We start from the raw sequence: 26,137 nt of genomic DNA, 5'->3' as shown, positions 1-26,137 counted from the left end.
CACTTGATATCAGGAATGCTAGACGATGAAAAACGGGCTTAAATATGAAGTTGCAATGACAAGACGTAAGCTTCTGTTTGTCTTCAAATGAAAGCCCATAGAATAGCAGCATGATCTGTACGTGTAGTCTGGCGTCTGAATGAGCTCTGACAACAGTCTGTCTGGCCTTTGCTGTCTGTCACCAAGTGGTTGTTAAGCCATGCAGAAGCATTGACCTTTAGCTTGCTGTGTCCTGTGGGGAATAGCGCCCTCCAGAGTGACATAGGGGTCATTGCATTGCATCTTCAAATGGTCTGTGTGCCATATTCACCATGACCTGGGAGTGGAGCGTCACTCGTCTGCTGCTGGGTGATCTCATTGGTCCACCCAGGGTTAGGAAGCTGAGTCAACATCTGCGCTGATGATTAAATCCCAGGTTGCTCATACCTTGCGGGTTTTGGGACAGACAACAGAAATGATACAAGGTACAGCGGTGTTTATGTGCATGCGATGATAGCTAAGCTGCAGATTTACCTGGACAAAGGTGCATAGGCGGAGCTTGAGAGGCAGGAGGGAGCAGCGTCATGAATTCTTGCGCACCTTTCTCCCCCTCCCCTCTCACTCTTCCTTCACCCTCCCTCCCTCTTCCCCCTTCTCTTCCCCTGTCTTCAGCTCTTGCACAGGATCACATTAATATTCCTTTGAAGCTTGTTTCAACTGCAGCCAGATCTCTCTCTCTTCACTCTCACTCTCACTCTTTCTCTCCCTCTTTTTTTCACCCCCCGTTCTCCCTCTCGCTCTTTCTGTTTCTTTTCCATCCTATTGTTTTCTAGAAGGGATCGCCTTTACACCATTTCTATGAACCGGTGCAGCGGGGAGGGGCAATTTTTATTACCTTCAGTCAGGAGTTCCCCTTATTGCACACATGCACACACACACACACACACACACACACACACACGTGTGCACACACACTCACACACATCGAGGGGTGGTGGGTACCGATGCCTTTGACAGAGCGTGTTGATTGGTTCAGAATGGTTGCTGCCTCTTGTAGGAGAGTGGAACGGCTATTTTTAGATCAAGGGGTAGCTGGGAGAGAAAGACTGAGGAGGGCTCTGTGTGTGTGTGTGTGTGAGTGTGTGTGTCTGTAAGGAATACTGCAGTCTTGAAGGAAGTTCCCTCTTCACGCACACATACACACAAACACACACACACATGCACTTATGCAGCAGTGCCCCTCTAAAGTCAGGGATAGTGTGTATTCCATGTGCTTGCTCCCCTTTTTCTCTCCTCCCTCAACCTTTTTTCTCGCTATATCTCGCCCCCCCCCCCTTCACTCCCCTCCTCGTGCAGTCTTTCCGTCTCTCTTGTTTCTCCCTCTCTTTCTCTCTTTCTGAGCTGGCTCGGTGTTCAAATGTCAGCACTCTCCCATTTATTTGCCAGAGCCCAGAGCAACGTCCTGCACCCTCTGTTTACCTCTGTCTCCACATTGCTGCCCCCACGGCACTCCTTTTCTCCTCATCACCCTTCCCCCTTCCTCACTCTTTAAAAAATCCCTTCCTTCTCTCTTTTTTTCATACTTTTCTTCCTTTTTATCCACCATTTTCCCTCAGCTCTATCTCCAGCTGTCTTGCATATTCCCTTTTCTATACTTCTCCCCCCCATTGCCACCACGATTCCATTTTTTACACCATTCTTGCTTCACCCGTCCACTCACGCTTTCCCTCTGCCCCTCCTCTCATTCATGGATCAAGGCTCTTTATTGGAGTACCATCATGACATTTTCAGTCTTGTCTACAACTAGCGCATCAAGTTTTTTGAAACAAGTCCTCTGCACCACCACCATCGCCCCGCTGTGCATCATTCTGCATCTGTTTTTGGACGGTTCACATTTGGCCCCTCGTCTGTCTCTTTATTTCTTCTCTCGCTTTTTTATTTTCAATTTCCCTCTCCCCATGTCTTCGTCTTTCTCCCTATCCTACTCTAGCCGTCACTCTATCTGTCTGTGATCACCATGATGACTCATGTGGCTTGCACCTGCTCTGCAGTCGAGGGGCCACTGTGATTTTATAAGGTGGGAGACGATGAAGGTGTGGCTTCACGTCGGCTCAGCGGGATCAGAATGTGTGCTTGGTGAGGGTGGGAGGGTTGGGATGTCAGTGTCTGCTTTATTCACATTGTGATCATATTTGATTATCAGCATACGGTACCATTCAAAAGATTTGAGCACACCTTAGCATTCACTTGAATGAGAAAGTATATCCAAACCATTGAGTGGTATTGTAATGCGGGGAGAAACACAAGGCTGCAGTCAATGTAGCAATGATGCAACAGCAGACAAGATCTTTAATACAGAGGTATCTACCTAATGGCAGGCTCAGTGGACAAGCCCTATATGCTCAAATTCTCCTTATTATGACCTTTTTTTGGAAATTCATAGGTGAGAATTAATGCATCAAAATGTAAAATGCAAAACTGTGTCCAAATTAACGTAGCTCCATTTCAGTGTGTGCTTGATTTGGAGCCTCTTGGATATTTTTCTTGTAGATTCTTGTAGTGTATTTATTTGATTTCTTCATTTGTAGACAGCTGCAGTTTCCCACCCTGAATAATCAGGCATGACTAGCATGACACCGTTTTTAAAAAGAGGACAAAAGGTTTGTGCTGAAAGGAAATTAAACGATTAGAACGAAAGTCATTCTTACTCACTGCCCTTGAAAAGCGTTTTTTTCGGAAGTTAAAGTAATTTCAGTTTTTGGATCTCTTATGCCTTGTAAGCGCTTGCATCTGTTACAGAGAATTCCTGGACAATGCCTATAATGAAACAAAAGCTATTTGTGATGATATTCCTCATGTATTCAATTTCAGATAGCTCATGCTTGTACTATAATTTATCATATAGTATGCTAATTGGATTTTCTTCTGCCTCTCTCTGTCTCTGTGTATCCAGTGAGTGACAGCTGTTTTCGAAACCTTGCAGAGGACCGTAGTGGCGTCAACCTCAAAGATCTCGTCCATGATCCCTCTCTGTAAGTACTTGCCTTTTTAAGACTATTCAGCCCACAGACAGAAATGACAAAGAAAATCTGTGTTCACGCACATGTTTTTTAAATTTTTTTTTTACCCATAGCGCAGTCCTTTGACTTCCCTTAAATCTACAGCATAAAAAGATGCACACAGTCTCTCTGCATCCGTATGTGTCTGTGAGTTTGTGCGAGGAAGCCTTTTTGTGCAAGAGTGTAACTAAGAAACTAAAAATATCTCTTCAACACAACATGTCGGGGCTCGGTGTCGCCCTATGGAGAGAAATTCCCAGCATGCATGGCAACAACAAAAGAGCTGCAGCACACTTTGGTTTGAGGATGACTCTTGGTAGCTGCAGTAAGTCATTATTTGCTCAAAGAAGCTGAAGGAGGTGAAATCGGCAGTTGTTTCGAGTAACGAGGGTGCGATCAGTGACAAAAGAGCATGGAAAACATACAGGAAAACAATCATCTCCACCAGTCACATGCAAAATCCAAACAGAATAAATCTTGAAATAAATTTAATTGCACTAAATGCTTTAAAATGATGCTTTTAAAAGTCATTTGAGCAGATCTAATGCTCATTTGGCCTATTTCTAGTGAAGGAAATTCAGGTGGTGGTCAGGTGGTTTTCTGTTAGCTTCGTAAAAACATAGATGTGACAATAAATGACACTTATTTAAATTATTCCTAACTCTTTCTAATTCTTCCTAAAGCAGTCACAATTTTATTTTAAAAATCATAAGCTATTCACAAAAAAATCCTTGTGTAAAACAAAGCATCCACCTATGTAATAAGAGACAATGCACGCCCAAAACTATGTAGAGAGCCAAACATTACACCTCATATGTAACTGCAAAATACCTCATTTTAATTTTGGGACCTGGCTGTCAGGGATTTGTTCACATTCAGCCACAAAGTCTTCAGCCCCAAAGCTGCTGAGCGGGGCTGAGGTCAGGGCTCTCAAGTCACACCAGACTCAGTAAACCATTTGTGTATGAACATTGGCTTTGTGTACAGGAGCATTGTCATATTGAAACAGTAAAGGGTCTTTCTTAGACCGTTACCACAAGTTGTGACGGCTCTATTGCCTAAAATATTGTTTATCATAGCATTAAAAACCTCCTCAATGGGAACTAAAAACTTAGCCAAGACAACAAAAACAGCCCTAAAACAAGAGTGTGTGTCCATATAACTTTGGCCATATGGTGTCTATAGTCCAAATATAGCAGTCCACAGCAGAAAATAGATATGTCAGATTTTATGACACCAAGATTTATAAGTGGAGCTTAAGTCACATTTTCTCTGATCAGTAACAGTCTTTTGGTATCACTGATCGCACATTGCCTTTTGAAATGCCACATCATCCTGTGACTCAAACACTACAAACTGTGACCCCCAACACGCAGCTTCAGACACACTCCTCTTGGTATCCGAGTCATTCTCAATACATCCATTGATTTGCCGGAGCGGCCCTGCCACCCCGTCAGTGTCACACCAGTCAATATCACTGGAGTGTCACCAGTCCCCTGCTGTGGGACCCTAGATTGATCCATGCTTGTCATCATGTCCTTTACGGTATGTTTATTTTGAGGCTGGTGTGTAATGTATGTGTCACATGTGTGTGTGTGTGTGTGTGTGACACAGAGAGGGAGTGTGAGGAGAGTTGTGTGCGTCATCCTAGACAGAGAGAGAGTGATTAGGGATCCACTGCATCCTTGTACAGTATTTACTAAAGAGAAAGAAAACTTGAAATGTTTTTTCTATCTTTTCGTGCACATGTCAACATGTTTTAATCCATGTATGTGTCTCTTTTTGATTGCTTTTACACAGAGCTACGTTTTTTATGAGACCCTGTTTAAAATACAAGGTCAAAAAAAGTAATTGGTAAGGTTAGGGGTCTCATTCACTTTCTGTGCTGAGCTAACACTGCTGAGATTACATTGTGCTTATACTGTGAGCAGCTTTGTCGATGTTGGGATGACCCCTATTTGACTGATCACACAATACATGATTATCCATTTGCAAGTACATAGTGCTCTTTAATTCCAAACATATGAACAAACTAATAATGAATTTTGAATACTGTTTTATATGAATGAAGGGATGCTTTTCCTAGCAACAGTTGGATAAAAATGATAGTAAAATAATTCACTGTTGACTGCTGTTTTCACTTACTAGAATCTACTAATCATACATGTAACACCCAAAACTACTACAAGAAGGAATCTCTGTCTGTATGTATGTTTATCCTTGGTGTATCTCTTGAATCGTTCATCCAGCTGATTCCACACTTGGTGGATGCATTGCTGGTGAAAAGGGGGAGTGCCTTGTCAAATTTGGTGCAATTTGGACACACGGTATGTTTAATATTGATAAACTTAATCAGTGAGACGCTCCACTCTGTGCAGAAGCAGGGCGGAGCTTCCGAGATCTGCCGAATAACTCCTGCATGTTAGAGCGAGACAGGAGACGAGGCCACTCCACTCTCCTACAAGCATATAAGAGAGCAAATACTTCCATGGGCAGTTCAAAACCAGTTTGTCTCATATCCAAGACAGTGGCAATTGTGAAGTGCCTCTACAGATAAAACCCAAATCTGAACTGAAGGCACAAAAAATAGGAGCGATTTAAGAACCCAATAAGATCGATCGACTCTATTTTAGGATGCACATTATTTCATTTTTAAATGGAGCCCTTATTATACATAAGATGAGAAAAGAACATGTATTTGCTATAAGTGTACTTCACACCTATTATTTGTATCACCGCTGTATAATAGAATGTTAGTTTCTGTCATGTTGCTGGTGTATATACTCATTCACACCTCGTATCAACTGTATGAATTTTTCTATGTGTTGAGGTAGCAGCTGGAGGCTGTTCCGAACAGGCGCATTTTGTACAAGCACTGCACTAGTAGCGTGTGATTGGCTGTTGACAGTCCAGTTATCACAAGCTTGTTGATGTTCTGTGCATTGGCTAGGCTTCCTTGTTGCTGAGCTCTATGGGAAATGAATGGACAAGAAGTTATTTTTAATGGTGTTGCTCATTGTAAATGCAGAGTTCTGTGGTCAGGGTGTGTGTGATGTCCAATCTACTGAAAGACATAGTTGTTATGTGCCCAGAAAGTGATAGGGTTGAGCTTGGATTAAACAGGGTGCTGTTCAAACATTAAAATTGGACACTGGGACACGCAGTGAGTGTTGGCGTCCCTGTCTGCTCTGCTGTGTTCCGGTGATGCTAGCTGATGCAGATGGGCTCTGGCTGACCTCCTCTGGCCTGAGATCCTCCGTGCCATGTTAATCCACGCCACACCACGAGTCAGCGGCTCCATCAGGTTGACCAGCCGGAACGCTGTGCCCTCAATGTGCCACTGCTGCTGTGACAGAGACACATAGACAGACACACAGAGAAGAAAAGAGCGAGAGAGGGAGGGAGGGAGTGAGTGAGTGAGGGAGGGAGGGAGGAAGTATGGGGCCACAGCAGGACACATAACATAAACTATAATCACAGCGTCTCCCAGGCACACAAACACACATGCAAGGTGGCACACGCAATCAATCAGGCTGCCCAGTTTGGCATTCAGGAGCATCCTGAGGTGTGTCAGAGGGAGAAAAATGATATGTGGCAAAAAAAAAAGAGAAGGAGCAACAGAAGGGGGTCAAACAAATGATGCAGAGGATTCAAGGACACACAGATGAAGCAGATGTGTACAAGTGTGTGTCCGTGTGTCTCTGTGTCTTAGCTTTTTAATATGCACCTTTACCCTTGTTGTGTAAGCAAGTACTCGTGTTCGGATTCATATGTGTTTGTATGTCAAGGGTGTATGTGTGTATTTGTGTGTGTGTTTACATGTTGAAGGTTGAGTGAGCCTCCCTCCTGGGCAGTTGAGGCAGCTCTGTGTCCCTGCCCTCCAGCGACTTGTGTTGTAACAACCTTTGTCAATTTTACAAATTGTCATGGCTAAGAATAGCTACAAGTCAATCAGATGGGTGACAGTAGGCCCAATTTCACAGTCAGGAGACAGTCAGGGGACAAAGACACACACACACACACAGACACACACACACACACACACACACACACACACACAAACCTTTATTGCTAGAGATCCAGCACCAATAAGCGCTACAGGGATCGGCATCCTGGTGGCCTGTAGAGGTTTAAGACGCTGATCATTTAGGCACAACATCTCCATTTCGTGTCCATCCTTGGGCCTTTGTTAAATGTCATTCTTTTTCCTTTTCCTCACTCTACTGTTTGCAGTTTAATCAAGCCAAAAATTACAGAAAAATATATTTAAATACATTTAAAATGACTATAATAACAATAACTAATTTTATCTGGATGAACTTTCTTTAAAATAATCATACAATCAACAACACAACTTCTGCTAGTACTATAACATAATATCTCTATTATTACTACTACTTCTACCTTATCTGCTTCTACTACTACTGCTACAGCTGCTACTACTGCTACAGTAGTGTGTAAAAGTCATTCATGTGACATTGGTGGGGTGTTTTATCTCAATCATTTTCTAAACTATAATTTTATTTAAATATTTTATTATTAAAAAAATGCACTACAGTTGGAAAATTGCACCACTTTGCTGTTTTAAATAGTTTTGTTCATTCATATCTACTGATATGTAGATATCTATATACTGTAGTTCATTCAGTTGTATTTCAGTTCTAAGCAGGAAGTAACAGAGGCTACTTATCACTAGTAAGCTTGTCTGTATTGGATGATTCTACACCAGGCTGTTAAAGTCCAACACTAACATTCAGTAATGCAAGAAGTGATGTGACTTTTACCCATTGAGACAGAAACTAAGTGTGAGGAGGTCTGGGTGGTCGATGGCTGTGTAGCACATCTGACTTAGGTGAGTTCACCTCCTTTCACGGACCTGCAATTAACCATTACTTTCCTCACCTTAACCAAGTGTTTTAGGTGCCTAACCTCACCCTAACCAAGATTTAACCCTAACCTTACTGTATCTGCCATTCAATAAGGAACATTTAGAACTCTAAAATGGCATAAAACATGCCATAACCTGAGTAACAGTGAACAATCTAGACACACACACACACACACACACACACACACACACACACACACACACACACACACACACACACACACACACACACACACACACACACACACATACATACATACATGCATTGAAAATAAAGTATATAATTGATATACAGTATGTCAATCTTAATGTTATGTTAATGCTATTTTTTTCATTGACTCTGATGCTTTGGCAATATTGGTGTGACATTCATGCCAATAAAGTGCGTTTGAATTTGAAACTGGGCCTCTTCAAAAACATGCAATGACAGAATCGGTCAAATACAATCTTGTCTTGTGACAGGGTCGATGAACTTGACAACGTCACTTCCTTAACGTCAGATATGTTCAAATGTCAATATCTGTTAAGCCGCCTACCGCAAACAACACATTCCCAAAAAACAAAGACCCAAACATGTGACTAGTTAGCACGTGTAAGAGATCAAATCTGTGTTTAAAGTAGATTACGCAGCACAGCCGGGGATCAGAAACGGACGAGCCCCCACTGCTTCACGGGCCATTACAATAACAGGAATAGACACACAAATGCCACGAAATTAAAGATTATTTTTTATTAAGAGGTTAAAGTTGATTCATTTGAGTTTATAGAGTCTGTGTTAAACATTTATTTGTAATTCTCAACTGAATACCTAGAATTATCATCTTTGAATGAACAGACAACAAATACACAAGCTTTAGAATATCACATTTCTATAAATAATTGTAGGTGTGAGATGATCATTATTACAATACAGTCTAGATTATTCTGAGGTTGTACCTGCGACAAAGCTGAACAGTGGTTTAGTTTACACTGAAAGTAATTGAAATACACATGAGCACTGCTTGTTTGTGCCACTGATGGTAACTTAGTTGTTTAAATATATGAAGTCTGTTTGATATGTGGCATATGTGGTGTAGAGGGGGAAAAATGAAAATGAAATGGGAGAAGGAGAAGGCTGTCAGAGATGCCAGATCTGAACCATGGTGACATTTATGCTGTAAATAAATAGAAAGCTTGTGGGGTGGAGTGGTCGGCAGAATATTTTATAGTGTGTGTGTGTGTGTGTGTGTGTGTGTGTGTGTGTGTGTGTGTGTGTGTGTGCGTGTGTGTGTGTTGTTTAGTGCCTGTGAGTGGAATCATGGGAGTGGAACCCCTTGCTGAGCACTCAGAGCTCTCATCACGGTAGGGGTTTGAAGAGGTGGGTTTGTCCACTCCTCCTCCATCCCTCCATCTTTCCCTCTATCAGCTAACATGTTGAGACGTGACCCCTTGAGAGCTTTCCTACATATGGACGGACCAACAACTCAGCTGTAATGGGTTCAGCTCCATGCTACTACTGGGAGCGAGGAGATGGCCAAGGCTCTCCTCTCTCCTCCCTGGATGGTGTATATGTGTGTGTATGTGTTAGAAAGCAAGAGAAAGAAAGAAAGAAAGAAAGAGAGAGTGAGATTGAGTGCCCTGTACAAAGAGCTTGTATTATTAATGAAATCACCCTGGCAGATGGGTCTCATCCTGGAAGTGTCCCACAACCACTGAGATTTGCAGCTGGCTCACATGCACACATGCACACTTTTCTTCCCTCTTGTTAAGTGTGCCCATGACAGTCCATCCCTCCTTTTTCTCGCTCTTTTCACTCTGTGCCTCTCTCTCTCTTTCTATCTGTCGTTGTGTCTTTCTCTCTTCATCCCCTTCTCTGCTCGTCTTTTATTCATAGAAAGATTTGGCCGTGGCGTCCAGGCTTTCAGGCCAAAACTACTGCCGTGCTCTCTCTCCCCCTCACCTCCATCCCTCCCATCTCTCTCCACTTGCCTCACTTCTCTCCCCTTCCATTCCTTCCTCCGCCCACATCAGGATTTGTCCACACCTCGGGCAAAAAGCCTTTATACCAGTCTGACTATACCTCTGGCCTGCAGTTTGAAGAAGAGCTTTATATGTCGTAACCCCCCCACAGTAGAATGAGACATAGATGGGTGTTAGAGATTAAAATGTTGCAGACCCTTTCCCCTCTAATAGGCATCCCTCAGTTCAAAGGACACCCAAATACATACTGCCACACTATATCCACATATCTATAGCCACATATCTGAAAATCACATTTACAGTATGCATGTACTCAGATATGTGTAAATACACACATACCACCTATACATTAAGTTGCATTTAAAATGTTACTAGGAAGGGATATGTAGGATTATAATTATTTCTACAGCTGTTTTGTTGGGACAATTGAAACACAGAAAGTGTGTGTATACTTTTATACTATTTATTACAAAAAAACATTCACAAAATGTATTGTGTGTTTTTTGCAAAACTAGCAAATGGGGATTGAAATTATACATACAGCACAGATAGTATTTAGTAGCATGTCTCTTTAGCTTTAGCTTGATTTGGTTTAGGGTAATTGTCCTGTTGGATCACCCAACTGCATCCAAGCTTTAACTTTCTAGCTGACGGTTTGATGTTCTGAAGGATCATTGTGGCCAAGTAACACATTTTCTGCATAGTATCCTCTTGGACAGCATCTTCAAACTGTCTCTCAGCAGGCGGTCAAAGTTTGAATTTTCTTCTAAACCTCAGCAAAGACACCACTGTTCCCAGTACATTGTACTTACTGTACTGTATGTAGATTTGATGCCCTGATGATCTTGGCACAAGATGCTTTGAGATGGCCCCAAGTGAGACTCCGGACATATGAAAATTTGTTATGCACTTTCTCTCTTTCATACTTTTGTGTTTGTACTTTCCCCATTGTGATTTTTGTGTCTCAATCTAATGTGTGCAATCAAACAAGCCCTATTTATATAGACACAGGACATCGACTGCAGTCAATCCCAATCCCTGACAGGCAGTTAAGAGCAACCTCAACCAACTTCATACCATATACCATAACATATTGGCTTTTTATCATATGTGTTGAAAAAGTACATTTCACAGACAAACGTTTGCAGAAATTATTAAAATCCCCAAACTGCCCAGACATTATTGTTGGTAACTGTACATACATACACATAATGCATGCATGTATACACATATACATATGTGTGTGTATAAATATGCATGTGCAGTCAGATATTTATACACATATGTGTATTTATACATTCATATATATATATAAATACTTCAAATGTTTTCTATATAGCAATGCACACACACACACACACCACAAACGTCTGTTCACATAGACGCAGTGTGTGTAGACCTATATTTAGACATCAATATGCTTAACATATCGACATACATGCACAAATCACATTAAATCTTTAAGATACTCTGAAACCCCACAACAAAACGTGCCTACACACACTCAAAAAAAAAGTCCAGTCAATAACATATTGCCCCCCCCCCTTCGCACAGAACACAGTAATGGCATCCCCGATAGTTACAAAAAAACAGAAACACAAACATTCACTGGCACACACAAACTCTCACACGCTCTCTCACGATGAACAACACAGCAACTAGAGGCTTCAGACAGGAGGGGTTGCCTAGGAAACGGTGGGAAGGAACCCTAGTTATTTGTGTTGAGCATATTTTCATTTGGGCTGAAACAGAGAGGCATAAAAACCCCAGGAGAGGGAGAGAGGTGATTTGTCCTGACAGCTCCTTTACTCTCCCGAGGTGTAACACAGACACATAATCGCACGAATGCACATGCATGAACACACACATACACATACATACACACACACACACACACACACACACACACACACATGCAGAAAGAGAGAGATGCCAAAACCCTCCTCCCTTCCAAGCACATCAAGAGAAGTAAATCACTTGTGCTATCACAGGAATGTGTGTGTGTGTGTGTGTGTGTGTGTGTGTGTGTGTGTGTGTGTGTGTGTGTGTGTGTGTGTGTGTGTGTGTGTGTGTGTGTGTGTGTGTGTGTGTGTGTGTGTGTGTGTGTGTGTGTGTGTGTGTGTGTGTGTGTGGGTGCACAAGTCAGTGGATGCTCCGAGTAGCCCTACATGTACAGTGTTTTATGAAAAAGTCTTCCTTAAATGATGCTTCCTGACTTCCCTGCCTCTTTTGTCAGAACCAGACAGCTTCCCTCTGAGTTTCATGCCTCGTTTCCGTGCATGCTTGCTGCAGTATTTTGCTGTTGTCTTGCTTTAGCGTGTCTCTCGGCATTCTCGGTTGCACAGTATGAAAACTGAGCAGAGCTGATGGATTTGGTGAATGATATTTCCAGGGCGCAGGATTCACTCTTTGTAACCCAGCGTGTGAAGAGTTCCGAGCCTCCGTGCGGGTAAAAGCATCTGAATGATCTGAATAATGTTCTCGGAGTTTATGGGTATTTGTCTGAGAGAGGGTATCATGGCGTTTAAGTGGCTGACGCGGAGGGATGATGCAGTAGTCTCCCAAAAATAGCACTCCTCCTTGGGAAAAAAAGAAAAGGGTTACATAAGGGGTGTCTGTGCAGAGCCTTCACCTTGAGCCTGGGGTTGTTGTTTTTGGGGTGTCATAATCAGTATGGCCACAGGAGGTCGCCGTGGCTCTCTGCTCGGCTGCAGCTGCAGCAGCATCAGCAGCAGCAGCTCTGTCCTTGTCAGAGCTCCCTCTCCAGTGGGCTGTCCTGTGGAAAATCCTTTCAGGAGGGGATGTTCAAGGGCATCCTCTCTTTCCTCCCTTTCTCTGCTATATTCCTATGTCTCTCTCTCACTTTCCGGCCTCTTTTTTGTTTTATTTCTCTCACAGTTTTACTGTATCCTCCGAGTCCCTGCTGTGTTTCCTTTATTTCCTCCATCTGTGTACTCACAGGATTACCTTTTCTTAGATGACAAGTTGCTGTAGAAGTTTTTGCCAATTGTGAGGCCAGATGCTGAAGGACAAAGGATGTTTCAGTTAGACAAACGGCACACTTGTGAGCTTTTTGGGTACATATTTGGGATCTGTCTTTTTTAGGTAGAGATGTTTATTACTGCAACAGGGAATACTAGCAGAGAAAGACAGAGATGAGCTGATAATGTCATGAAGTGCACCTTGCACCTGCTGATGCATTTAAACACTCCACTTGTGGCAGCAGGATGGTTTATATAGAGAAGATAGACATCGTCCCTGCACTGGTCCACCTGGGTTTAACTTCTCTATTGCTGCTGGAGCATCATTAAGCAAGACACTAACTCCTGTCCTGACAACATCCACAGATCCTTAGTTGACCTCTGAAGGGGTAGAAGAAAAAAGCGGATTTCCTTGCAGGGCTCAATAAAGTATCTTATCAATGAAATCTAATACATGGATAAGTGTATCTCTGATCTAATGACTGTCTTCCTGCGTCAGGTTGGGAGGTATGATCGCGGCCTACAAGATAGTGCCAGATGAGATTGACGAAATCAAGGTATGCCGTTTTTTACATACCTACACCAGATCATCTCTATGTAACCATCTAACTATGTGGTCCTGCCTGTAATTTCCTTAATTATAGCTAACTGTGTGCGTTTATGGATCAACAGGAGACTCTGGTGGATTGGTGCGATGAAAAGGAACTTAACCTCATCCTAACCACCGGAGGCACCGGCTTCGCCCCGAGAGATGTCACGCCAGAGGTGGGCTTCGATGTTTTTCATTAGTATATGTCCAATCATGGATCTATCTGACAATTTAAAAGGTACCTTTTGTGTGCTTGGTTTTTTTTTTCAGTTTTTTACACATTTGTTTAATTTGCTACTTTACAAAATCTGACTAGACGCAGCTAAATTTGGTTAAATGACCCCCAGTGGTGCACATTATTTTTGACAATCACTCGGGCAGACGTTTTTTTTTGATGAAGGAGGTTGAGGCGTACATGGTTTGTTGAATACATCATGAACAACAATGTGTTAATGGACAGCTTGAGGTAAAAAAGGTAAAAAAAAAAAAAAAAAAACAGATCTCTCCTGTTGCTGCTTGTGCTTTTATTCAGAGAACCCCCTTTTTTCTTTTTTTTTGCTGACACGCATTTGCTTACACATGTGTGTAGCAGCACTGATTAACACAGAGTTTAATTAGCCCCACGGTCACATGGGAAATAAAGAGGCAGGAGTTAAATACTTATTGACTCACTAAAGAAAAAATGTGGGATCTTGTTGCAAGCAATTCAGAGATAATGGGTGGCAGGTGTCAGTATGGGTGTGTTGAGTGTTTCCATCACTGACTATTGATAGAAAAGGAGTCCATACTGGTTTTTAAAAGTATACACACAATATTAGATTTCCTGCTTTTCCTACTTACTTTACTGTTTTGACATATCTCCATAGTTTGCACTGATTAACTGTGCTAATTAATGCAAATCTATTTGAACTATATTAGTTGAGTGTTTCCACAGTGACAACCTCTGGTTATTGGGGTTGCACACACAATTCTATGTGACATTTTTAGCATGCCTTCGGTATTTGTACTATGATTAACCTTACTTTATTTATGATGACCCCTTGTTTATAATCCAAGTACTAGGAGAAACACTAGGGTACTGTACATTAACATGAGCAGAGTTAAATGCTAATTGTCACTACAGGATTCATATAAACCATACACAGGTGCACAGGTACTTGCATGTATACACACAGTATACTGTACTGTGATGGCAAAACACTGCTGTGTATCCATGCAAGATTACACATTCAGTCCCTCTCTTTTTTTTCATCTCTTTTCTTCACTTGCCATCATTAACCAAATAACTTTACTAATCTTTTTTGGATTTACACTGCTGTACTCCTCCTGTTACACATACTCAATCAACCCCACACACAGATACACACACACACACACACACATACACACACAGACACAGTTTGGCAGAGGCTGAGCGGTGGTTCTCAGCAGTATCATTGGTCCTCATCAATCATGGTAGACAGCAACAACCTTCTTGGAAGAAGGAAGACACGTACACACTGTAGTCACTGATAATACCTGCTATCTGATTCAACCCTGTGTGCCGGAGACAAAGATATCTCTATGTGTCTCTGTGTGTTTGAAGGGTGTACGAGACATACGACTGTATTCTGGTTCAGATTATAATGGGACTATTTAGTGCCAATTATTAATGTTTCTTTAACCAATATGTTCTTAATTTTTTTTACTTTTTAAACAGTAGTACAGTACATATCTCCACACTTTAAATGGCATCCATGAACTAGTTTTGCAGGATCTCTTTAATGCTGCATGGAGACTGGTTGATAGACGTTTAAATGTTATACTGGTGCCCTTGGTAGCTGTTGTTATTGAACACCTTGTGACATATTTCACTCCTTTCCCACAAATATCTCCCTCTCCTCATGTCTCTTCCTCTTACCTTTTGCCTTAAGAGACATTTTATGGCAGTACTATTTTCTGAAAGTTTGCAGCACGTACTTTATGTTGAGGTATAGATGGGTTTGATGGACTGCAGTATACCAGTGGTGGAAAAGCCATGTAAATGCAGTGCCACAAAGTTCAAACACTGTCTGTACTTGTCATTTGCTGCTGCTTGCATTGATTTGTAAAGGGGATATATCGTGCTTTTTGTGATTTTCTCTTATTTTTTATACTGTTACAATGTCAAACGGCTATGTTAAACATGGTCATGGTCTGGAACTTGAGGTGAGCATATGTTTAATGCTCCCTACAAGTCAAAAATCAGGGCTTTAGCCCGCTGTGGGCGCTGAGTTTAAAATGTTACTTCTTTTGTTACGACTTCATTTTGTTCACACATACCCAAAAATAACCTCCTTCATTGTTCACATTGTCCACATGCACATTTCGGATGGGATTCAGATGTGAACATATATGGATGTATTTGAGAAGTTTCCATTTTGAGTTAGAATGAGAAAAAGATGTGAAATCCTGAAATATTGAGTATTTTCATCGGAAGAAATGAAGAAACAGGAGCTAAAATTGGCTTTTTTAGACAGAGGCATGAAGGGCAAGTATAAGATAAATAAGTAGTTTTTGACATGTGAATCATATGTGATATACGAAATGTGCATGATATGTCCCCTTTAATATCTTTCTATAGTGATCAGAATGGTTTCATATACATTTTAGTCATAGTGCTTATTTTAGTTTGACATTCAAGCTGCATCTCATGTAAACCTACAGTAAGGGGTTGGAGGTTAATCTGCTAGTTTCCACCCAATAGATGCATCCTCCATTAATTGCTCTCCTCAGGCAAGTAGATTGATTGTTGGTGAGGGAGGAGCTTATGAAGCAGGAAGCATGGAGGATGTATAGGACGTGTCTGCTCCAGGACAACATTTTCAACTTCAAACAATTTCTGACTTGAAACATGAAAGCACTCCCTCCTTTTCTTTTTACATGCATGCAGGATTTTTGTGGACAAAAAAAGCTAGAGGAGGCTTGTAATAGATATAATTTGGTCAGATTTCCACACACACCCTCATAGTCTTAAAGTCCTTCTCCTGCCCTTGTGATAAATCCTCCCACTCTCATCATACACATGTAATTAAGACAAAATCTCACCCATTTGTTCCTGTAATTAGAAGATGTATGCTCAAATCATATATCTTGTACACTCCATCTGGGTGCATGTCACAAAGAACTGCTGAATCAAACAAACCCATCTCCTTTTCTCCCAATCAGTGACTTTACATGATGTATGATCAAGTATGAATCCACCCTCACCCCTCCCTCTCTCTTCCTCCTTCCCTCTTCTTTCTCTCTCACCCCTCCTCAGTCCCTGCCACACTCTTTCCCTTCTCCTCGTCTCTCTTCGCTCCCTCCATCTCTCTCTCTCTCTCTCTCCCTCTCTCTCTCCTGAGTCCAAGCCCACGGTGCTCATCAGTGGCTCTTCTCCTTTGAAGTCTTTTCTCTCCCCTCTCCCTCGCTAATGGTGCGTTTGAAGTGTCACTCAACTCAAGGGCACCCAACACACACAGCTGGAGGAGAAGGCACTATCTTCTCCGCCATCTATCTGTCAGGAACGTGCCGAATCAACTGCAGACCCAAAAACGTATACACACTCAAGCACAAACATATGTATTTGTTGCACACATCCATGCAAAGATAATGACATTTGCAAAGCAGCAACCTCTAAAAATCAAACGCCTCCCACTGATTTGAATGTAATATAATCCTACTTGACTGTCCAAATCAAGCAGGCACATATTGCGCACAAACTATGATGAACACCTGTTCAATCCCGAGCTGTAGGACTAATTCATCATTAAAATGTTAATTAGACAGGCTGGCCATGAAAAAGACAATATTCCCATATTGATTTCAAAGATTAAATCAATCTCGATTGCTAATGGGGGGATGTAGATTGGGAGGAGACAGGTCAGATAAGGATTTTCCAGCCTTCAGACAGTTGAGACATGGATTGTGTAAGAGGGATTGTAAATCAATATCTGAAGGGCAGTCCTGATGTTTTGATTCAAGTCATGCATTCAGGGGGTTGTTGGAGAAGTGTGGGCTATCATCAGCATTTCCTGATCATCTACATGGCATCTGGGATTTTATTTCACAAAGCACTTGACCAAATGTTGTTGTTGGAGCTTTGGTTAAAAGCATGGATTTTTTTCCTTTTGACAAGATGGCACCCGGTCAAATGGAAGTTAAAGTCAGTGTAAAGCGATATGTGTTCTGACTTTGTCGCACAACAGAAAAATGTGTAATTAATCACCCAGCCAAATTGTAAGTATATAAAATGATGTTTAAAAATTGGGGGGAAATGAGCAGCATCCTCAGCTCTGAAATGCTGGGGGCATTTCCACTGAAAGCACGGCCCAACTGAAGAGCCTTTGAGTTAACAACACTGATACTAAACTCCTGTATAAAAATACACAATTTAAAATAGGCCTTGTTCATAGGTTTAAGGTAAACAGCATAGATGATTTTATTTTATTTTTTTAAGTAATGTACATATTTTGTGATAAATGTTGACTTGTTTCAGTAAAAATGAAGCTTAAATGACTAGTTAACAAGTGAACCATCGCCAATCACCGTTGGGTTAAATTGTCATTTTTTTTCAATGGAGTTCGGTGCATTTAACATTACTCACTTCTCTGCCGGGAAGTCCTTGGCAGCTTCATTGCGGCCTTCACCCTCAGGGCAATTGCCTAGTCGGCCATGTAGTAACCCCTCTATATCATCGAGCCTCCATTTCAGCCTGCCCAAAAAATCCTGAACACAGAAATGGTGAAAAACAGTTAAATGCTCTATATCCACAATTCAGTACCACGTAGTTCACAATATTTTCACCTTTTCAGCAACTATTTTGTAACATGTGTTTAAAAGAAATCTCTGATTTTCCTTTACACAGACTTTACGGTGAAATTGAACATGGAGAAATCCATCAGTTTCCATGTACTAAAAAAGTCCATGTTGAAATGAATTATTTTAACTAATAGCCTTAAGTCTTTTTTTCCTCCATGCAACTTTAAATGTATTTGTTCTGCATGCTCAGGCACAGAGATACAACATTCAAAACACTTTTACTTTTGTTCCTTTATGTAAAATTCCTGTTACTCACTTTGCGTTGCTGATGTTTACAATGTAACTGTCAAATTTATGTTTTACCAACTTTACTTTATTTTTCAGCTTCTACTGTAAATTGCTGTTATTTCATTCCATGTGGTATAATGAAAGGACTCCAAAACACATACATATGGCATTCTGAAATCACATGTAACTGTTTAATTTGCTCCCATCTGCTTGAGAAATATCTTCTTGGAAAACAGCCCCACTGTTTGTTTTCTTTATGTAAATAAAAATTAAAATGTATTGCTTTTTTGCAAGCGACCCAGAGTTTTTCAGCAAATAAATTATTAGACAGTCAGGTTGGAGTGCTAAGGCAACATAGGGCAGATTCCAGTCCTTGTATCTTTACTCATGATGGATTTTTGTGTCCATTTGTTAGGCTAGATTTTAAACTGCTGTCCATCAAATGTTGACATTCATCTTTTTGTTTGAATTCCTTTTGAATTTGATTACACTCTCACCTATAACGGAGGAGGAAACAGCACCAACATTTTGAGTTCAAATGGCATGACTCTCACCTTCCCATATAAACTGAACTCAAAGCGTAAACGCTCCAACAGTTGATTAAACCACTCCAAAGATACTTAAGGTGAACACACGGTTAGTTACACTATGATCACACTAATGACCCCTCCCACCCCACTCCTCTCCCCCTCTCCTCTCTCCTCTCTCCTCTCCAGGCCACTAAGGAGGTGATAGAGCGTGAGGCTCCAGGGATGTCTCTGGCAATGCTGATGGGATCCCTCAACGTCACACCGTTAGGCATGCTTTCCAGGTCAGAAACACACACTCACAGGCTTACACTGACTTGTCACTCTCTTTCTGCACCTTCTGCCTCTGTATTTATTCAAATATGCCTTATCTGTTTGTGTGTTACAGACCTGTGTGTGGTATCCGAGGGAAGACACTCATCATTAACTTACCAGGAAGCAAGAAAGGTTCCCAGGTACAGTAGGATGTTTTTAAGAGCTGCAAACAAGTGTATTGCACCACATCAGCTTCCCTCTGTGGATGATGTGGATACAGTGGGTTTATATTTAGTAGCTGCAATGCAAATGTAAAGGGGTTCACAGTTTTTCATATCTGTCATAAAACAGCAGGCAGGTGCCCAAATGAGCGTTGAAAAAGATTTAGTTCACTGTAATCACACTTCCTGTTCATACTGACCATTAGAAGATCCCCTTCAAATGCATTTAGAATGTAAATGATGGGGGGACAAAATCCACAGTCCTCGTTTAAGTTTATTTGAAGATAATATTAGGCTTTAGGTTCCTGACTTAGCCAAATAAAGTGGATATCTTCCGCAGTTACAGTCTTTATAATAAAAATTCCTGAAGGAATCCGGCACTAAAAAGACAGTAACCTTGAAAGGTATTGACTTGACTCAGGTCATTTGGACGGCCGGAGGCTAATATTATCTTCAAATAAACTTTTAAATACATTTTTGCACAGAGGAAGGGCGGTGTATTTTGTCCTGGCTGCTGACATAGTAAGTGCATTATAAGGAGATCTTCCAATGGTCAGTATGAACTGGAGGAATGATTACAGCAAGAAAAATCAGTGTTCATTTGGACACCTGACTATTGTTTTAGGACAGACTTGAAACGTTATGAACCGGTCCTTTCTGTGGAGACTGATTCACCTGACTAGTGTGATTATGTGATGTGAAGGATATTTTTGTGTCAATTTCAGATCCAGAATAAAAAATGTCAGAATATATATATATTTTTTAAGTCAGCACCTACACTACATTTCTCTATACAAGCAAAAATACTGTAGGGTACATGGCAACCTGTGACCCCCTCTTGGACGCTGCAACTACGGATTAGCTTGCTATTAGCTTAGCATTGTACTAATAACATGACTTCTAAAGGTCATCCTCACTTTTCACTCTTCCCCGAACAACCAGCGAGACCTATATGTCTACACGAAGTCCTTATCTGTTATGTGCAGTATGTGTGGGGATTTGAAGGTGTAGCCTTTGTGTGTGTCTCTGTGTGAATTCATTTAATTGATTAATTGACATAGCTGTATGTACAAAGGCATAGCTGCACAGTACATCTGCAGGCTTGTGTTTTCATGTATACGTTTGTTCATGTGTGCGTGAGCATGTGTTTGCATGTTAATGTAAACCTGTATGTAAATATATGTGTGTGTGTGTGTGTGCGTGTGTGTGTGCGTGCGCATGTGTCCACCCACTGCTGTCTTTTTCTCCCCCTCCATCTGTCTCCCTCTCTGCCGTGCTGACCTGCACATCTGTCTCTGTCTCGTTGCGCGCCCGCTTCTCCTGATCGATTTTAGTATTTCTTTTAATCAATTACACCACCTCTTCCCCATCTGCTGCCTTATTAGTGTCTCCCTCATCAACCCCCAGTTAAAGTTAACGGCACAAGCAGCCCATTGCAAGCTTTTATTATAATGATCTCCTGTCATAAAGATAACGGAGAAGTCCAGCTGAGCCAGCCAGACACTGCCCCTTATGTCAGAGTGTCCGCTGTGCATCTTTTAGCCACTCATTTAGTCTCTCTGGCCTCGTTCACACTGCAGATAAATACTGATGAATTCCATCACGTCATTGTATTAATTGTATCATGGATGTATAATAAGTGTTCCTGTTGTTTGCCTTGTTGACCATGTTGTTTTTTATTTTAAAAATGTTAAAGCTGAGGATGATTTTATGAGGTAGCGGCCCAGAAAATCTTCAATGAAAACTGATGAAAACCAATCTAACAATGTCATGACTTTGTTTTAGGGTTGTGTAAATGATTTTATGGATAAATATTAGGAGGAAACACTGAATCCTTGTACATTTAGAAATTCTTTTGACATATATGCTCAATAAGCAACGAGCACCATTTTTGGCTGGTGAATTGTGCTCAAAAAATTAATTAAAAAAAAACAAAGCCTATTGTTTCAATCTTTAACTTAAGATACAGGGTAATGGGAGAGTAAGTGTGTTTGAATGATATTTCAGTTCATTTCATTAAGCCTGTTGGTCAGCTGATGGCATTTGGTGACATCATCACTACACATTTCAACTTTTGGTAATGATGAAGCTTCCTCCTGCAGTGATGTGAAGACATTTATACCTACTGTGATAACAAATATGCACACTGCAATGATCACTTGCCACAAAACCTTTGCTATCAGGGAAAAATATGAAGAAAAGCATAATAAAAATGATATATATGTTATTGTATAGTGTAGTTTACAAGTAGTATGGTATATGACTTTATATATTTGTGCAGTGAACACTTTGAACTTGGTGAACTCGTCTGTCTATGCACCGTCTTTCCTCATCACTCCCCTGTCACGCTCACAGACACAGGATACAGATTTTTTTACTAAAGTTATCACTGCCCAGGTCGAAGGTTTCCAACCTTGTAACTTCAAAACAAATGAATGTGTTCTCTCATTCCATACCTCTACCAGCTGCAACTTTTGCTTGCCTTGTTTTATATCAATCATTTTTTAGCGCTAGAAGGGTATGCAGTAAACCGTAAGAACAAGTGCAAAAGATTAGATTCAAATCTGAAAAAGAAATCCGAATTTTGTGTAGCAGAGACATGTTTTTCCTGTAATCAACTGGCGACCCTTTGGATTCATTTTCTGAGTTGCTGCTCTTCAGCTTGTCAATCTATTTGTGCTGCTTTCCTATTGCTGCTGCACCTAAAAAACAAAAACACTCAAAATTTTTCCTCAGGGGGCAGCAGGTAAAAATCCTAACTTTTTTTTCTCCGGTTGTGATAAACCCCCAAACATACATATACCCAGCGTAGAGGACAACAATGTCAATTTTTTTTTTTAAATCCACTTTTCTAAAAAGTTTTGGATTTAAGACTTCATTTCTGTTATTGTCCGTCTTACTGTCTGCTGTTTTTATCTCTTTTCTCTTCCTCTCTTCTTCAGTCTTTCTGTGTCAGTCTTGTAGTCTCTTTTAGCTCTCTCACTGAACCACTGTCTCTCTACCACTATCTCTCTGAATCTCTTGAGATCTCATCCTTTCTGTATCTCTCTCTCTCTCTCTCTCTCTCTCTCTCTCTCTCTCTCTCTCTCTCTCTCTCTCTCTCTCTCTCTCTCCCTCTCCCTCTCTCCCTCTCTCACCGTCCCCTCACAACCACCGCCGCCCCTTCAGAGCAGCGATGCCTTCCCCTCCTCTTCCATCCCTCTCTCCCGCTTGTGTTTCTCATCCGCTGGCAGTATATCCAGGGATTCTGCTTTTTAGTGTTCTTGACAGTTACTCTCCTCCAGGACAAAACAGAGGAGAAGAACAAGGGGGTGAAAAAAAAACACCTAAAAATTTGCCCAGCACACAATGAAAGAACAAAATGGGAAAAGGGGGAATGTCACAAGGCTCCTCTTTTTCTCTTTTTTTTTTGCCCAATCTCTCTCCAATCCCCCCCCCCCCCATTCACCTGGACCTCCTTTCCATGTCTTCCAAAAATGCTCAGATGTTGGCTTCAAACACACCAGCGAGAGATGTAAACAGTCTACTGTTTGGTGAGGGGTTTGAGAGGAGTATGTGTGAGTGGGTGGGTGTAACGGGTGAAGGGTTGGTGGGCTTGTGGTTCATCACACCAATCCAATCAGTCCTTTTTTCATACGCAGTGGTGGAGGATGCTATTTCAGGCATGCATGCATGTGTGTGTGTGTGTGTGTGTGTGTGTGTGTGTGTGTGTGTGTGTGTGTGTGTGTGTGTGTGTGTGTGTGTGTGTGTGTGTGTGTGTGTGTGTGTGTGTGTGTAGTCTTGTGGATCCACTGCATTTAAATTAAATCAAGGTTAATATCGTCACAATTTAATCCAGATTGTAAAATGAGACGTACGGTGGGAGAGGTTGCTATTAAAGCCCCGCTCGCAGCCAGCGTAGATGCTCTAAAGCGTGTGGCCGATTAATAATGTATCCTTTCAATGCTTAAAATACACAGGAAGATAAATAATTTCACAGATTAGCTCTTGTCTCAGGAGTAAGGAGAATGGAGCATTTAGCATAGCAGAGGAGCCCACAGGCACACTGACACACAGAGAGGAAAACGGAGATGGAAGGAGGAAGGAAGGAACACAAGCTAGTACAAATGTGGCCAGAGGGAGGCGCTGTGATCTGTTGAGGTAGAGGAGGAAATCTCTGCTGTTCTCTTCCACCACTTAGAGTGTTTTTTAATTTAATTTTTTATTTTACTGCTGCAACCAGGGTCACGTAAGGCCGTTGTTGCATTGAATCAAGCACATGACTGTATTGACAGCAGATGACAGTATTCCTGGTGGCTGTGCTGTCGAGAGTCAGGCCTTCATCTAAAACCAGTTTATAATACAGACCGACATTTATTCCTAATGTTATCTGCGTAGTTGAATAATATTAAGGATGTTTTTTTTTTTTTATGATCAGATTCCATTTTTTTTAATGTAAATTCCGTGTCCTCTTAATGTAATCACATCTTTTCCTCCAAATTTAGGATAATATACATTTCCACTGCAGTTGTCACCATTCTGTTGAGGTTTTCTTTTGAACAGAAATACACTTTTTACAGTTATACTCTACTTTTTTATGTTTTTGTTCAGTGGGGAATGAAATAAGTCCCTCATTTAAAGGACAAAATGTGTCATCGTAGCTACCCTCCAGAGCAAAGAGCTTTTTCTTCCTCTTGATAACAGACTGTGAGACATCTTGTCACTGATGCTCTTTCCTTACTTTCTCCCCTTTCTCTCTTCCAGGAATGCTTCCAGTTCATCCTGCCAGCGCTGCCGCACGCCATCGACCTCCTCCGGGACGCAGTGGTGAAGGTAAAGGAGGCGGCAGACGAGCTGGAGGACCTGCCGTCGCCACCGCCGCCCCTCTCGCCGCCTCCCAACAGTTCGCCACGCCGCCAGACCGAGGACAAGGGCGTGCAGTGCGAGGAGGAGGATGAAGAGAAGAAGGACAGCGGCGTGGCGTCCACCGAGGACAGCTCCTCCTCCCACATCACCGCCGCATCCATCGCCGCCAAGGTACCAGGACAGAGATGAGGAGAGGGGAAGGGTCTTCTTAATTCAGTTTTCATCCATTTCAAGCCGTTTGTCATGTTTACATGTTCACACATTACATTCATGCAAGTATGTGTAAGGTGCTATGTGTAGCATTTTAACATCAATGAGCCATTACCAAAATCATTTACAGAGATTAAGATTTGCAGCATATATAATATACACCTCCATACTGAGATTTACTGTACTGTATACTGCGAGAGAAGCCGGACTGCTTTACTACTCCAAACTGGAAGTAGGTGCTGTCATAGTGTATAAAGACAATGCAGTGAATGTCAGTGAAGTGAGGACAAAAAGACAACAAAAAGAAGACAGAGAAAAGATAAGTAGCTACAGGAAGTACTGTAGATTGGATGTCTGATAATAACAAAACGATAGAAATTAGGTAATGTATAAACATGTGAAGCATAGTTTTGTTAGATATGTCACCAATCTTTAAAGCAATTATGATTCAAAGCACACCAGCTGAATTGCTACTGATCCAAGCTGCCAGGTGACTACGTAATTATTGTGATCATAACATGTGAGGGCTTAAAGAATGCTACAGGTAGCACATTTTAAATGATAGATTTACTTTTCAACCCATACCTTAATAAAACAAATTATAAATGTGGATAAAAACTACTCTGGGCAGTCATGTACACCTTCAAAATCTATGATAAATGTCCTTTCTAAAAGCAGGAAGTGCACAGTCAAACATTTCTATTACTTCTAATGTCTCAATTCTGAGACATCATCATCATCATCACCATCATCTCGATTTGAAAAAGTCAAAGAGTGAATCTATCCTTTAACATAACCCTCTCATGTATGTGTATCACACATGTGTGACTCTGCATACATTTGTGTGTGTGTGTGTGCGTGTGTATGTGTGTGCAGTCACTTGTAACATCAAGTATCTCTCCATACCCATCATCCTATCCTGCCCTGTCTGCAGCCTGGACCCTGCTTTATGGCTCTGTTGTCAGGGTAACATCCCACCTCATTGTCCACACAGATGGATGTTGGTAAGACTCCGCCACCCCGATATCTCAACATTATTTGTCGCCGTCATGTCATATTTTAGAAGTCATCTGCTGTTCATCTGCATCAACCCTGTGAGTGTTTTAGTTGACATACTACAACATATCTGAGATGTTGGAATATTTGTCCTCTGGGCTGGTTGTTATGTGTGTGTGTATGTGTGTCTAGGTTTGTAGTGATACTGTATGTAAGTGTCTTCCTGGATTATCATTATCAGTATGTGTGTGTGTGCCTGCATATGTTGTGTATGGCGCTTATATGCGTGTGTCTGCGCACGCTTGTGTGTGTGTGTGTGTGTGTGTGATCTCAGATCCCAGACTCCATTATCTCGCGGGGTGTGCAGGTGTTGCCCAGGGATACAGCCTCTCTCAGTACCACGCCCTCGGAGTCGCCCCGCGCCCAGGCCACATCCCGCCTCTCCACCGCTTCCTGTCCCACACCCAAAGTAAGCACACACATATACACACACACACGCACACATGCACACAAACGCAGATTCATCACTGTTGTACTTCAATCCTTGTGAGGACTATTTGTTGGCATTATTATCACCTA

General features: G+C 41.6%; 1 protein-coding gene across 4 annotated transcripts in view; it reads left to right on the top strand.

Moving 5' to 3' along the window:
- The window catches only part of gphnb (gephyrin b), a 91,381-nt gene that overhangs the window by 25,830 nt on the left and 39,414 nt on the right, over positions 1–26,137 (top strand). For 2 of the 4 annotated variants that reach the window (XM_062437004.1, XM_062437005.1), the window contains exons 2-8: positions 2,933–3,011; positions 13,366–13,423; positions 13,539–13,631; positions 19,221–19,315; positions 19,420–19,486; positions 24,251–24,523; positions 25,893–26,027. In XM_062437004.1, the coding sequence (XP_062292988.1) occupies positions 2,933–3,011; positions 13,366–13,423; positions 13,539–13,631; positions 19,221–19,315; positions 19,420–19,486; positions 24,251–24,523; positions 25,893–26,027 (800 nt within the window). Of the gene's footprint in view, positions 1–2,932; positions 3,012–13,365; positions 13,424–13,538; positions 13,632–19,220; positions 19,316–19,419; positions 19,487–24,250; positions 24,524–25,892; positions 26,028–26,077; positions 26,088–26,137 lie in introns of all 4 variants that reach the window. The other 2 variants (XM_062437006.1, XM_062437007.1) reach the window with 2 other exon arrangements.

This window comes from Scomber scombrus, chromosome 17 (genome assembly GCF_963691925.1).
Source record: "Scomber scombrus chromosome 17, fScoSco1.1, whole genome shotgun sequence".
In the NCBI taxonomy this organism is placed as follows: Eukaryota; Metazoa; Chordata; class Actinopteri; order Scombriformes; family Scombridae; genus Scomber; species Scomber scombrus.
The sequence above is the reverse complement of the archived record's forward strand: the minus strand, read 5'-3'. Positions and strand labels throughout refer to the sequence as shown.